A 13156-nucleotide genomic window follows, 5' to 3' on the forward strand; every position below is an offset into this window, starting at 1 on the left:
TGCACTCTGACTAAAACAAATCTTTCATTCAGATATCATGGTCAGGAATCATTCCTTGCAACTAACGAGGAACGCCTCATAATAAGTTAAATTAGCCCTCCCTTTACAGAAATAAAGTGCAAACAATCTTATTTCTTAAACAAAAATTACTTAATTTACAAATGTGGTGTTATTAAATTACATGGTATAAAGTTTATGGCAATTCAGTATTTTTTTCTTTTTAGTGCATCTTTATTAACTACAGATATACAACTTGAATCTCTTTATTTTAAATAGTAGCTTGAAAACATTTCCACAAAAGCATTAACATAGTAATTCTTACTCAAAATATTCTAAAAACATAGCATAATGTTGATTCAGACTTTGAAAAATAGTAGCTATGCAAAATGTGCTTCGTTGATTTCTAAGCTAGTAAGAAATTACCAAAACTGTTTTGCTTCATTCCGTTGTTTATTAGAATCATGCAAAAATTACAAGTTTTTGGTCTCTCTTTAATAATCTGAAGTAAAAAAAATCCTTCAGAAATCTCTTTGCCGGTATATAAAATTAAGAATGAATTCTTAGCATGACACGCTTACCATCAAACTCTAAGATATTTCTTTTTAAGTTCTATTAAAATTTTTAATGACTTTGTTGTTTTAAATTCATGAATAGATCAAGCACTTGAATGTCTTCTAGACAGACTTTATCCAAACCAATTTAATGGAAACACCTAATTGCCAAGATCAATAATAAAGCTATTGCAAGTCTAATGTGTATTTCATATAATCAGACCCTGTTTATTTTATAGTTATAATTTTTAAACTAATATCATCACCTACTTTTCCACTACACACTGATTATAAGTTTTCTAAAATACAATTTCAGCCTAACTACCTAAATAAAAAGTAAAAGTAGGAATCAAGCTGAAAATTTTACCATAATGGTTACGACAGTGATACAGTAGTCATATTTTATATGGGTAAATCACCAAATTATAAATTTCAGTGATATGAAAACTGTTGTAAATCAACTGATTATGAGCATCAAATTTTTCATGTCAATGAAACAAAAGATCATATGACCACCATTTCAAGACATCCAACTATTGAACTTCATGGACAGTAACCCTCTGATGATCCAATGACACACTTGCCCATTTATGTAGCCGTATAGAAAATTTATTTAGCTCTATAAGGCAATTTCCAGTTTTTCATCTTTATTCCTTCTTTAATCACACTATGAAATATCAACATTAAGTAAGTTGACACATAATGTATGCTCATGGTTGATACATTATGTAATTGTTCACCACAAAAAAGTTTGTAGTCATGAACCTGACAGTAATTTTGTAAAATTCAGGACCACCAGAGGGTTAAGACTGTAATATAGAATTTATATACATAATGTATTATATGGGACTTTCATACCACTGAAATCTACCATTAAAAATAACATAGTTTAAAGAGTTAAGCAAATAACAGATGTTTCTTTGTAGTGCTGTTTTCCCCGTTTAAGTTTCATCTACTATTAAGAATTGTTCCTTATGATCACACAATAAAGAAAATTATTCCTTTTAAGAATGATCAGAAGTACTGTAATGATGATTCTCTTAGCATTATTTTATGGAAATACTAGAATCTGTAAAAGAAGAGAAAGTATTTGAATGATGGTATAGAGAGAACTCAATGGCTGCTGATCTATTTTTAAATTCTATTATTAGTATTCAATAGCACTTACTTTTAAGTAATTTAATTTCCTTGCATGCCCTTCAATTGAAAAAAAAGTATATAGGAGAAATCTCACTAAAACCTTTTGGCTTGAACACCAAACTTACTAACTTCTTATCTTACTTATCCTTAAATGCAGGTGCAACAACCACCTGTAGTCAATTTTTTTTAGTGAGGCAGAATTGCACCGACTCGCAAGGGTGCCCTTTTAGCTCGGAAAAGTTTCCTAATAGCTGGTTGGTCGGAAAAAAATACTTCCAACTAATCAGCTGTTAGGAAACATTTCTGAGCTGAAAGGGTACCCCTGCAAGTCAGTGCAAATCTACCTCACTAAAAAGAACTGACTATAGTCTCTAAACTTAATGATTGTTTCCTGCAGTTCCTCCTTACTTAGCTGACCTATTTCTTTTAAATGTGCCTTGCTCAAATTTCCAACCCTCATTTAAAAACAAAGCCATAGAAGAATCTAGCAGTATAACTTAGTGGCCCTGTTAAACTACCTCATGAAAACCAATCATCAGATCAAGGACAGTCCTATGAGCCTGGAAATTTAACTCTTTTTCAAGTTAAATCTACTTTGCAACTGAAGTAACCATAAAGATTCAGTACCAAACGTGAGAAAGGTGAACGTTAACTTTCATAATATAAACAGTTGTCTTGACCAATTAAGTTTCACATACCGTATTTGACGGCATATAGGACGCAATTTTTTCCCCAAAAATTTGGCTAAAAAATCGCCCTACGTCTTATACATTGTAGGTGAAGTTTGAGACCTACCGTAGGCCTAGGCTAATCTAATCCAGCTTACGCTCGGCACTTTTACCCGCTTTAAACTCCATGCATCCATATTATACTTTTATTGTTGGTATTATTGTATTATAACCGGTGTTTTGAAAATTAATTCATGAAAATAAAAGCAATTGAATCTGAAATGCTGTGACTTGGCATTTACTGTATAAACATCAGCTGACAAAATGTAAACATCTACTATGGTTGCATTCTCAGGAACCACTTTACTTTTTCTTACCTTAACCTTCAATAATTTTAATGATATCGTTAATTAACGGTAGTAATAAAATTTAGATTAGCATATTTAATTTTTATCAAAACTCCACCTTGATTCAAATTATCCTCACTCTTTCCAATCAAGCACCATCTTCTCTGTCACATCATACTATCATTAGCGGTACTTTGTTATTGTTGACCAAACGCAAACAAAATGGTTTTCCTTTTATGCGACGTGTGGACATTTTTAGGGATGTGGCAAGTTCCATATTTGTAATAACATCTTCACTAAAAGCTCCTAGTATTGTTAGTTATCATTCGCATGTGTAAATCAGTTTTTTTGTTCGTTATGATCGGTGACAAAACGTAATCAAAACGTTTTCTGTTTTAGGCACTGTTTATTAGGAAATACTTGATATGAAATCACTCTTATTTCATTTATTTCTAATTACTAACGATAAAGTAAGTAAAACAAAATTAATAATATTTATATTACATAACCAATAATTGATAAGAGTCCTGTTGTTGCAAAAGCTAACTCATACACAGATGTGTACGTTTTGTAATTCACGAGTCGTCTTCTACAGCAGATATGACCCAAATTCATTTAATACTGACTTAATTTTTGACCTCGTCTTATCTGAAGGTCGTCTTATGCGCGGAAATATACGGTATATATCTGCTTATGTAATGTACACCTAGACTGCTGGCAACAATATATTGTATGCTTAAATGCAATAAAAACTGTTTCATAATTTGACCTGCCGGAATGAGGGTACGTCTTATATGCCTGTGCGTCTTATAAGCCATCAAATACAGTAATCAACTTCGAAAGACCTGTGATTATAAAACTAAAAAATTTCAAACAGTGAAGATTTTTATCAATCAGCATTAGGGCAAAGTGACAGTAAAACCTACAGTTCAACTATATTATCCATAAGCTATACTACAAGAGACACTAATGAAAATACTTTAAATACTGCCACAATTTTTCATTGAATCCAAATTAAAATTTAAAGGCCAAAAGTGGAATGTTAAAAGCTAACAAAGCTGCATCCACAACTACCGGTACATTACCTTTAACATAAAAAAGTAATAACTAAATTAGTATTTTTATCTCAGTTTATGGCAGGTGGGATTTCCTAAAAACATTTATATTCGGGTATTTGGTTTATGAAAATAGAGTTAGGTAGCCTGTGGATTGATTTCTCATTTTTCAAACATGTCTATCATTATTTAATTTATAGATAAAAAATAGCCAGCATGCAAGAGAAGCTGCTTAAAAGAGGCAATGGCTATCATATTTGCATATTGTACTTGCTGGTACCACGTCGTCAGTTCATGTTTTGAAGGTGTGAAGTAAAAATTCATGGTTCTGGGGAAGCAGGCTTTTCACTGGTTCTTTGGTGGCTAGGATGAGGCCTTACTAATATTGCAAACAAAAATAAACTTATTAATGACTTCTGAAAATAAAAATAATGGGCAATGTTTCAAGTATACATTTCTTCAGAAGCCCCTGGCAATAAATAATGTATAATGTATACAGTAATCTTTTAATACCTATTAAAATCCTACACATCCTACACATCCAATGTTACACTAAAGAGATTCCTATGTGATCAGATAAAAATCAAGGAAAAATATACAGGTAACATTATAAAAACAACCACATACTGCAACTCCGAGTTCAAATGAGAAATATAAAATATAAAAATTCATAGCTTAGCTAAAAATGACTTCTCTTATGGACTAAACTCCTGATAAATTCACAATAAACAATTAAAATAGTTACCTGTGTAATCAAGTACATTACTTTTTCATGTAAGTTTATATTTTTCACACATTGTGCTTGCACTAGACTATTTTATAGTACCAGGTTTTAGAGCTAGGGGTAAATGCTAATACACACACCATTAGGAATTACAATACTCTCCATTCATCCCCCCAAATAGTTAGAATACCACTTCAATACTGAAGAGCATTCGTTTTTTCTGTTTTATTTCCAATTATTATAAAATTTTACTAGTGCTACATAAAGTCAAATAAAATTCAACTAGCATAACAATTTCCAATGCCAATAAGATAAAAAATTAATTCAATGGACTATGTTACTTTTAAACATTCACGAAGAATAAGATTGTGATAATAGTGCTCAAAAAATACTAAAGCATTCTTGATAAGAAGCAATTATAAATATTAACAGCAACCTACACTATTAAAACCTTAGCTCGTGTGTCATTAGGCAGATATTCCCACATCATGTACACAAGGTCAGAATAGTTCTTTACTAAAACCCAAGGGAAATACTATAATATGCCCCAAGTAATTAGTTAAGCTAATACCAACAGCAGCTCTCTCTACACATCAATCATGTCACCTTCTTCAAAAGTAGAGCATTGTATCAAAACTGACACTAAAAAAAAACACCTGATCATCGTAATATCTACACTTAATAGTTTTAGCAAAAGTATGGAAAAGAGCAGACAGCAAAAGGCAACAAATCTAACACCAAAAGCATTGGGATCAAGCTGAGATTCACAGTCGTATAACACAAACCTTGTGCTTAGACACTTTAAAACACAGAAATCATTAATCCCTTTTACCTATAAAACAGGAATGGATACAAAACACAGGTTATTGACATATAAAAAGAGGTTTTACAGAAAGTACGGTAATAACTAAGATTAGAAAACATAGTAACCTAATACATCTTCACAGTCCTAAGTAATTGCTCCTAACTGCTTGGTCAGATGTAAATCATATTATTCTTACTCAAAATAAAAAAACAAAGTTTCTTATTCATCAAAATCTTAGTAATGCTAGCCAAAAATTTAGTGAATAAAGTCAAGAGGTTCTCATAAATGACCTAAACAAACTGTATTGCGAGATATTACCTATCAGTAAAATATTAAATTAAGACTTAACGTCATTAAAGTTGTTCAAATTAAATTCAAGATCTTATAAAACTTTTAGAATCCAAAATATTTCTGAAAATTTTTGTCAAAAGTTTCTTTTTCCTTTTTTTGAGAATTTAAAAGATTTAGACTTGAAGTACCCATTCAACAAAAAAAATTTCTGTGAAATAAAATGAAAGCACATGATGTGGTAAAACGAATATGAATCATTAATTAGCAGGTCATTTACTGCGATATTTGCAAGTGTTACTGTTACGAATGAATCACAAAGTAACACCACATGCCTTTTGAGAAAGGTTCACTCTTCAAATTTACCTAATTGTAATGGTCCTAAAAATCAATATATAAACATGTTAATCATTTCAATCAAACCAATTGACATCTAGAAAGAAAAACTAAAAACTGCAATGACTGCATTCAATAATTTTTAATCAAAACAATAACTTTTTTTTAATTTTGTATATTGCTAGATATAAAATGCAGAGGCTGAAACAAAAGGCTATTCAAAACTCCAACTGAATGCCATTGAAAAGCATGATTATTTCTGGCACGTCACTAACTTCCTTTGCATTTAAGCTGTAAGTCCAAAAATTCAGTTTTTTTTTTCATTAACACAAAACTAACTTTATAACAGTATACAATATGTACAACAGGTAATTCTAGCAACAGAAAAACCTCTGCAGTGGTTAAAGCACTCACAAAACTGAAAAGTTAGATGAGAGACCCATGATAATCAGGACAACAGTTCTCATTTCCCAACCAAATTCCAGACTCACCAATGCCACTTTTCATAAAGAATTATAAAGAAAGGCATTTACAGCAACTGGAATGAGTTGGAGTACAACAAAAATATTCATCCTCTTTTATCAATGAATTTGCCACTTAACAGTTTCAGTCTAAAATGACCTTTTTAGCAAAATCTTCCTCAACAGGCAAATAAGGGCTGGCAAGAAAAAAGCAGATAGGCAGAGGAGACAGGGACGAAATACGAGGTACCTTCAAAGATTTTGTCTATACCATTGAATTCATTGAGTTCATCTCCTGCCATTCCACCGGGAAGCTCCTGATCTGTACACGTACTGTCCCTGAAGGAACTGTCAAAGAGAAAAATATGGTACATGAATACTATTCACTTAAATGAATATCATTTACTATAATGAACATTATTTACCAGAATATATTCAAAATGTAAAATCTATCTGTATAAATGGTTAACCTGAATATCAAGCTCATACTATCAGAGAAGGATAAAAATTAGAATTTTAATATCAATTATTTCTATATTCACCTGTTGTTCATATTGCTTTTTTTTCCAGAAGCCCAGGTCAATTGACATTTACCCATAAATATTTTTACATTTTCCCATTTTCTTTTACTTCAACATAAATATATGCCCAAAGGAATATGGCTCTCTTGCACTAAGTGATAGGAAACCCAAGTTGCCACATTAGGAAGCATAGTTTTGAAGTTGACATTATCCCTCCTCTTGATACTATGAATCAGTTTGAAGGAGAGTGGGCATGTACTGTACTTCATAATGTGGCGACCTGGGCTTCCTACCACTTACTGCTATTATTATTATTATCATTATTATTATTATTATTATTACTTGCTAAGCTACAACCTTAGTTGGAAAAGCAAGATACTACAAGCCCAAGGGCTCCAACAGGGAAAAATAGCCCAGTAAGGAAAGGAAACAAGGAAATAAACATCAGGCGAAGCGCTGAACAATTAAAATAAAATATTTTAGAATAGATCTTTCATATACTGTATAAACTATAAAAAATAAAAAATAAAACAAGAGGAAGAGAAAGAAGATAGAACAGTGTGCCCGAGAGTACCCTCAAGCAAGAGAACTCTAATCTAAGGCAGTGGAAGGCCATGGTACGGAGGCTATGGCACTAACCAAGACTAGAAAACAATGTTTTGATTTTGGAGTGTCCTTCTCCTAGAAGAGGTGCTTACCATAGCGAAAGAGTCTTTTCTACCCTTACCAAGAGGAAAGACTAGCCATTGAACAAATACAATGCAGTAGTTGACCTCTTGGGTGAAAAAGAATTGTTTGGTAATCTCAGTATTGTAAGATGTATGAGGACAGGGGAGAATGTGGAGAGAATAGGCCAGACTATTCGGTGTATATGTAGGTAAAGACAAAATGACCCGTAACCAGAGAGAGGTATTCAATGTAGTACTGCCTGGCAAGTCAAAAGACCCCATAACTCTAGAGATAGTATCTCAATGGGTGGCTGGTGCCCTGGCCAACCGGCTACCTATAAAGTGATCATGAAATAAAGAAAAGACACAAGTCATGAGCACTGAAAACTAAATGTATAAGCAAGTTGAATGCAGGGCAATCAATTGTAGACAGGAAGTAAGAACAAAACCTCTTCCATTCACAACCAGCATTGTTGTGGGAAGGGTATGCGGGCAAGTCCTGTTGCCACGTACACATGCGTTATGGTTATCTATCAAAGAAGCATGGTGCAATCAAACCAATTTTCCTTGATTGGCTGATCGTAGAAAACAGGATTAGCAGTAACCCATACAAATGATTCAAAAGATTGTATCCGTGTAGGAATACTTACAGATTTTATAGCAACAATTACTACACAAGCAATACTCAATCACATAATTTAACTTATAATTCACAAACTAAAGGCGACCATAATCCAATTCACAATGTTCATATTCAATTCTAAAAAAATTATTACCTTGTTCTCTTTGGTGGCGCTGGTGCTTGTTTGCCCTTCTTGTTAGTTGTTCTTCTCAACTGAACAACCGTCGAACGTGCAGAAAGGATGCCAGGACTTGGTCGTACTTCCCTTGGAAGATTTGGACTGCTACCCTCCTCAACTGCATGCTTGTTTTTGTTACTTCGCCTGAAATTACAGACATATTCATTTACTGTAATTACGTAACTGAAACATGTTACCTATCCTAATTACACATTGTAAAAGCCCTGAGTAATTCTAAATAAAAATCAAAGTAAAATAAGAATTAGCCATACCCTATCTTATATAAAACGACCATGAATTCTCCAATAATCTTCCATTTGATTTTTCCTGTTCAATATCTTGTTACAAACTGCATGAACAAAATAAAATGTGGTATTCAACAAAGGCTGCAAATCTTTAACCTATTGCTTTAACAAAGTATGCTTAACAGATCACAAACCAATGATTATCATAGGTAAATCTGTAAATCCATGAGTGCGTATGCATTTTTGGGGGGTTTAGTATGATAAAATCTGTGAGTAATAATAGTAATTCATAATCCTACACCATGCTGTATTCAATTTTGAATGATTTAAATGGATAACCTTTCAATATGTGTTTTTCAAAATAAAGTACTGTATAAACCTCACCATGAATCACAAAATCTATTACCTACACTTGAAAATAATGTAAAACAATGTTTTATACAAAAAGATTTAGCATTAAAACTTTTTTTTTTCCTTCAGAGAAGGCAATTCAGACACTTGGATACTTCGTATTTGAAGACAAAAGTTTCATATGTGAAGGACGAGCACTATACAATTAAACTTATACAGTGCCATAACATAACTGTCCAGTAACATCCAAATTCTCTTCAAGCTGATTTCCCTTGAACACCTTAAAAACATCCATAGATGGCATAAAAGGAGAATATACAACTAAACTCTCAAACGAGTAATCCTCATAATAAACTTGAAATTGAAAAAGTTATCCACAAGAGATAAACCCTTAAAAGTTGCACCTATAAATTCAAGAGAAAAAATGCTTACTGCCTAGCTGATGATGTGCGAGGACTAGTTGGTAGTTGATCATCACTCCACTGCTGATGAGGACCTGCCGAGGTTCCTCTGACTCTTCTTCCTCCTCCTCCAGCTGCCAGTTGCTGCTCTACTTCTGCAAATTTTACATTAGGAAAGGTTAATTCAAGTTTATTTACCATTGTAAGATATGTGAAAGTAAAAACATCAAGGATTTTTTAACTATATAAGATTATAAAAACATTGAAATATTTATACAAGATTAATTTTAAAATTTCATGAAAGATATTTATATTTAATTTTTATAGAGGACAATTCAACATTTTTAGAGCATAAGTGAGGATAGCTTAAAACAGCTCCAATAACAGGCTTTGAAAAATTATACATAAAAGAGAACTAATCCCCAAAACAGCTTAGGAATCAAAGAAGTTTCTAATTGTGTTCCAAAATCAAATATGTAGTTTTCGAAGAAACACCACCCTACCTTCAGTAATGGACGTTTCTTGGAACATGGTTTCTAAGGCATGATGAATGTGAGAAAATGTTGGTCTGTCCCCAGCACTCCAAAGCCAACACTGCTTCATCAAGTCATAGACACGAGTGGGACAACCCTGTGGACAATCCATCCTGCAAGAGAAAATAATATTAACATCTTTTTCACATCTAACTACAATAAGAATTGAGTCTCGAAATATGCTCAGCCTCTCTAAAAAAAAATCTATTATCACAAATTCCTAATATAAAATCTTTGACACAGAATAGTGCAACAAATATTCACTATCCCAAAATAATTAGGAAGTTCCTAAATAAAGACATGAGCTGCTTCATTTTCCAAAACCATTTAAATAACAGATGGTATATTGAAAAAGGCAAAACCAATTACAGCTGTGCATAAAATATACACTCATTTCCTGGTAAAACTTAGCATGAAACCAAACACTGCAATACAAATAACAATAATTGAGGACCAAAATGTGAAAGAAATTTTCTTAAAAAGGAAAATTCTAAATTCTAGTGAATAGTTAATTATTTGTTCATAAAAATATCAGCACTTTTCAAACTGTTTGAAAAGATATACTAAAACATAAAAAATATTATATAAGCTGTCCATGAGATACAGTATAGAACTATTTTGACAAGAATTGCACAGAAAATTGAAAACATCATAAAATTTGAAACAACATTGAAAAAGTCTTGGGTAAGATATGCCACTCAAATTATGATGTATAAAAGCAATAAACACTGCTGCACATTTTAATGAAGATCAAGAAGGGAGAAAACCCCACCTATAAATTGGAATAATGAAATGTTAGTTAAGGAAGAATGTATCTGTCATTACCATCATCTATTTTTCCTACTTTTTGTCATTCATTTTCCCTATTTAGGGTTTTTTTAATCTCAACTATGAAGTACACATAGTAGTAGGATGTTATAGCTATAACTGTACACAAATGCAAAGTATTGGGCACATGTCGCTAATTACCGTATATGTCAGCGTGAGCAGCAATGGGCAATAAAATATCTCTTAACATGAAGATATTCATATATATACTACTATACTTATCCTTAATTTTCTTTCATTACAAAAGATTTCAATCTTTTAGTTTCAGAATCTAATTTTCTAGCCTTTGTTTCTGCATAAATACTCTACAGTACAGCAAAATACATGAAGAAGTGGTGAAAATATTAAAAAGGTTTGATAATGGAATGAACAGGCGTTACAAAAGGAAGCCAAAGATGAATTGAAGTGGAAAATGTGTGGGTTGAATGTAAAAGATAAGAGTCAAAACAGGTGCTTTGGATTACAAAATCTAAATGGTATAAGATTTTGGACCTATAACAGGAGCAAATAGGAAAGACAAAAAGACTTGATAATCCTGATATGACAGAAGGATAAGTCTTAGAAGAGATAAAGCTTTTACATTACCTTGTAGACACACTGGACAATGAAAGAGGTAATAAAGCAGTAAGAAAGAAAGTGGTTGCAGAATTGATGAAATTTTGGAGACTGTAAAAGTAGTGGAATATAAAAAGCCCCTTTTAGTAAAATGAGAAAAGACTTGAAGAGGGTATGTAAGGCCGGTAAATCTCTATGAAGCAGAAACAGCCCCAGTGACAACGGAGATGGAAGACATTAGGATGAGGCATGGCCGTACACTGCAAAGATTCATCGCTGAAGTATGGTGGAAAATCATATCATGAATGTGAGGAGAAAGAATGAGAAGCAGTTTAGTTAATCATGAAAACAGTATACAGTATAAGTACAGTAGTGGCAGGTCTATCTTCAATCGTGGAAAAGAAATATAGATGAAGACCACGCCCTGATGGGAATTCAGGAATATAGTAGAAAACAGAAGAAAATAGTTCAGGAATATAGTAGAAGATAGAAGAAAATTGAAAGAACTGACTTGAAGCAACTACCTGTGAAGGGAAGAGCTGCTGTAAAAACAATTACGATACTGATACGATAACTCCTTTTATGGTGAATTTGTCAACTTCTAAAGATTTTATCCTTTAAATCAGTGTTGCTTAAATCCAACTTATCAAATGATAAATATTGTAAAGTCTAATACTGTATGTCTATGTGCAAAGACTACATATCTAATCTAAAAAACATTACACATACCTGTATCCAGACTCCAGTAAATGATAAACATTGGTTAGATCTACTCCAGGGTATGGAGATACCCCATACGTGGCAATTTCCCAAAGTAGAATTCCAAATGCCCATACATCAGACTGCAAAATAAAACAAAAAATATAAGCTCAAACAAGAATTTTTTTTTTTCCTGAAGAACTAAATTATGATAGTATTATTGTTTATTTTCAAGAAACTCCCCAATGTTCAAATTGCTTCTCTCTCAAAGCCAGATTTTATATCAATGTTTACACCAAAAACTAAAAATTTCCTGAGTCTTTCCTTACAATAGGTTTAAGCCTCTAGTGCAGTATAGTAATGAGACAATGTAGAAGTTAATGGCAATAACTATAACTTGGGTGCACCCTATCATTTTTGTTTTTCAGTCTCTGTGTGGTTCTCGTGTTAATTGGCAGTGACTAGTTCTCCAGACTGTTGACATGTTTTGGTTTTTCAGTGTTTTTAGGAGATCTCTTCTTGATTTTTGGGGTAATTACTGCATGGATCAGAAGTTCATTATGTGGGGTCATAAACAGGACATGGGGTCGGTGGGGTCACTATGGTACCCCCAGGGAATGGATGTACAAAACATCCAACAGGGGTTATGAGGTATCATATTAAATTCAATGCTTTGTATAGTAACAGTTACTAGCACTGTACAGTACTCTCATCAAGAACAAACAAATAATAAATAATGATTGTTTTAAGTCATCTAAAATGATTATCATATGATTACAAGTACCATATTATTGTTAAGGTAAGTATATTTATTTATCATATCATGAGTTACCTTTGGATTATGTGCAGTTTTCATTTACAACAAATGCAAAGCATTGTGTTGCTATTGCACTTTAAAAGGCAGAACTACAAGCGAATAATGAAGCAAGAATTGCCTATGATGTGTATAAGGGCATAGAAAAACTTTGCATTAAGTTAATAAATAGGCATTCTGCTGTGAAAAAATGAAGCATTGCAGATTTTCATATGATTTGGAACCACTTATGACAATCATTTAATTTGATTATCATAGCCTTATGAAAAACACCTCGGATGCAGAAAATTTACCAAATAGTGACCAGGCCTAAAAGTAAGCTACTCATAATATCAGTATTATACTTGTATACAGCTCTTATAACTG

At 32.5% G+C, this 13156-nt stretch overlaps 1 protein-coding gene across 4 annotated transcripts in view; it reads right to left on the reverse strand.

The window, feature by feature from the left end:
• LOC137630549 (tyrosine-protein kinase ABL1-like) overlaps window positions 1-13156 on the reverse strand; it is a 332860-nt gene that overhangs the window by 13696 nt on the left and 306008 nt on the right. For 2 of the 4 annotated variants that reach the window (XM_068362069.1, XM_068362067.1), the window contains exons 7-11: window positions 12007-12119; window positions 9865-10007; window positions 9393-9516; window positions 8341-8508; window positions 6647-6723 (exon numbers count right to left, since the gene is read on the reverse strand). In XM_068362069.1, the coding sequence (XP_068218170.1) occupies window positions 6647-6723; window positions 8341-8508; window positions 9393-9516; window positions 9865-10007; window positions 12007-12119 (625 nt within the window). Of the gene's footprint in view, window positions 1-6625; window positions 6724-8340; window positions 8509-9392; window positions 9517-9864; window positions 10008-12006; window positions 12120-13156 lie in introns of all 4 variants that reach the window. The other 2 variants (XM_068362068.1, XM_068362066.1) reach the window with 1 other exon arrangement.

The sequence above is a fragment of the Palaemon carinicauda genome, chromosome 38 (genome assembly GCF_036898095.1).
Source record: "Palaemon carinicauda isolate YSFRI2023 chromosome 38, ASM3689809v2, whole genome shotgun sequence".
Classification (NCBI taxonomy): domain Eukaryota; kingdom Metazoa; phylum Arthropoda; class Malacostraca; order Decapoda; family Palaemonidae; genus Palaemon; species Palaemon carinicauda.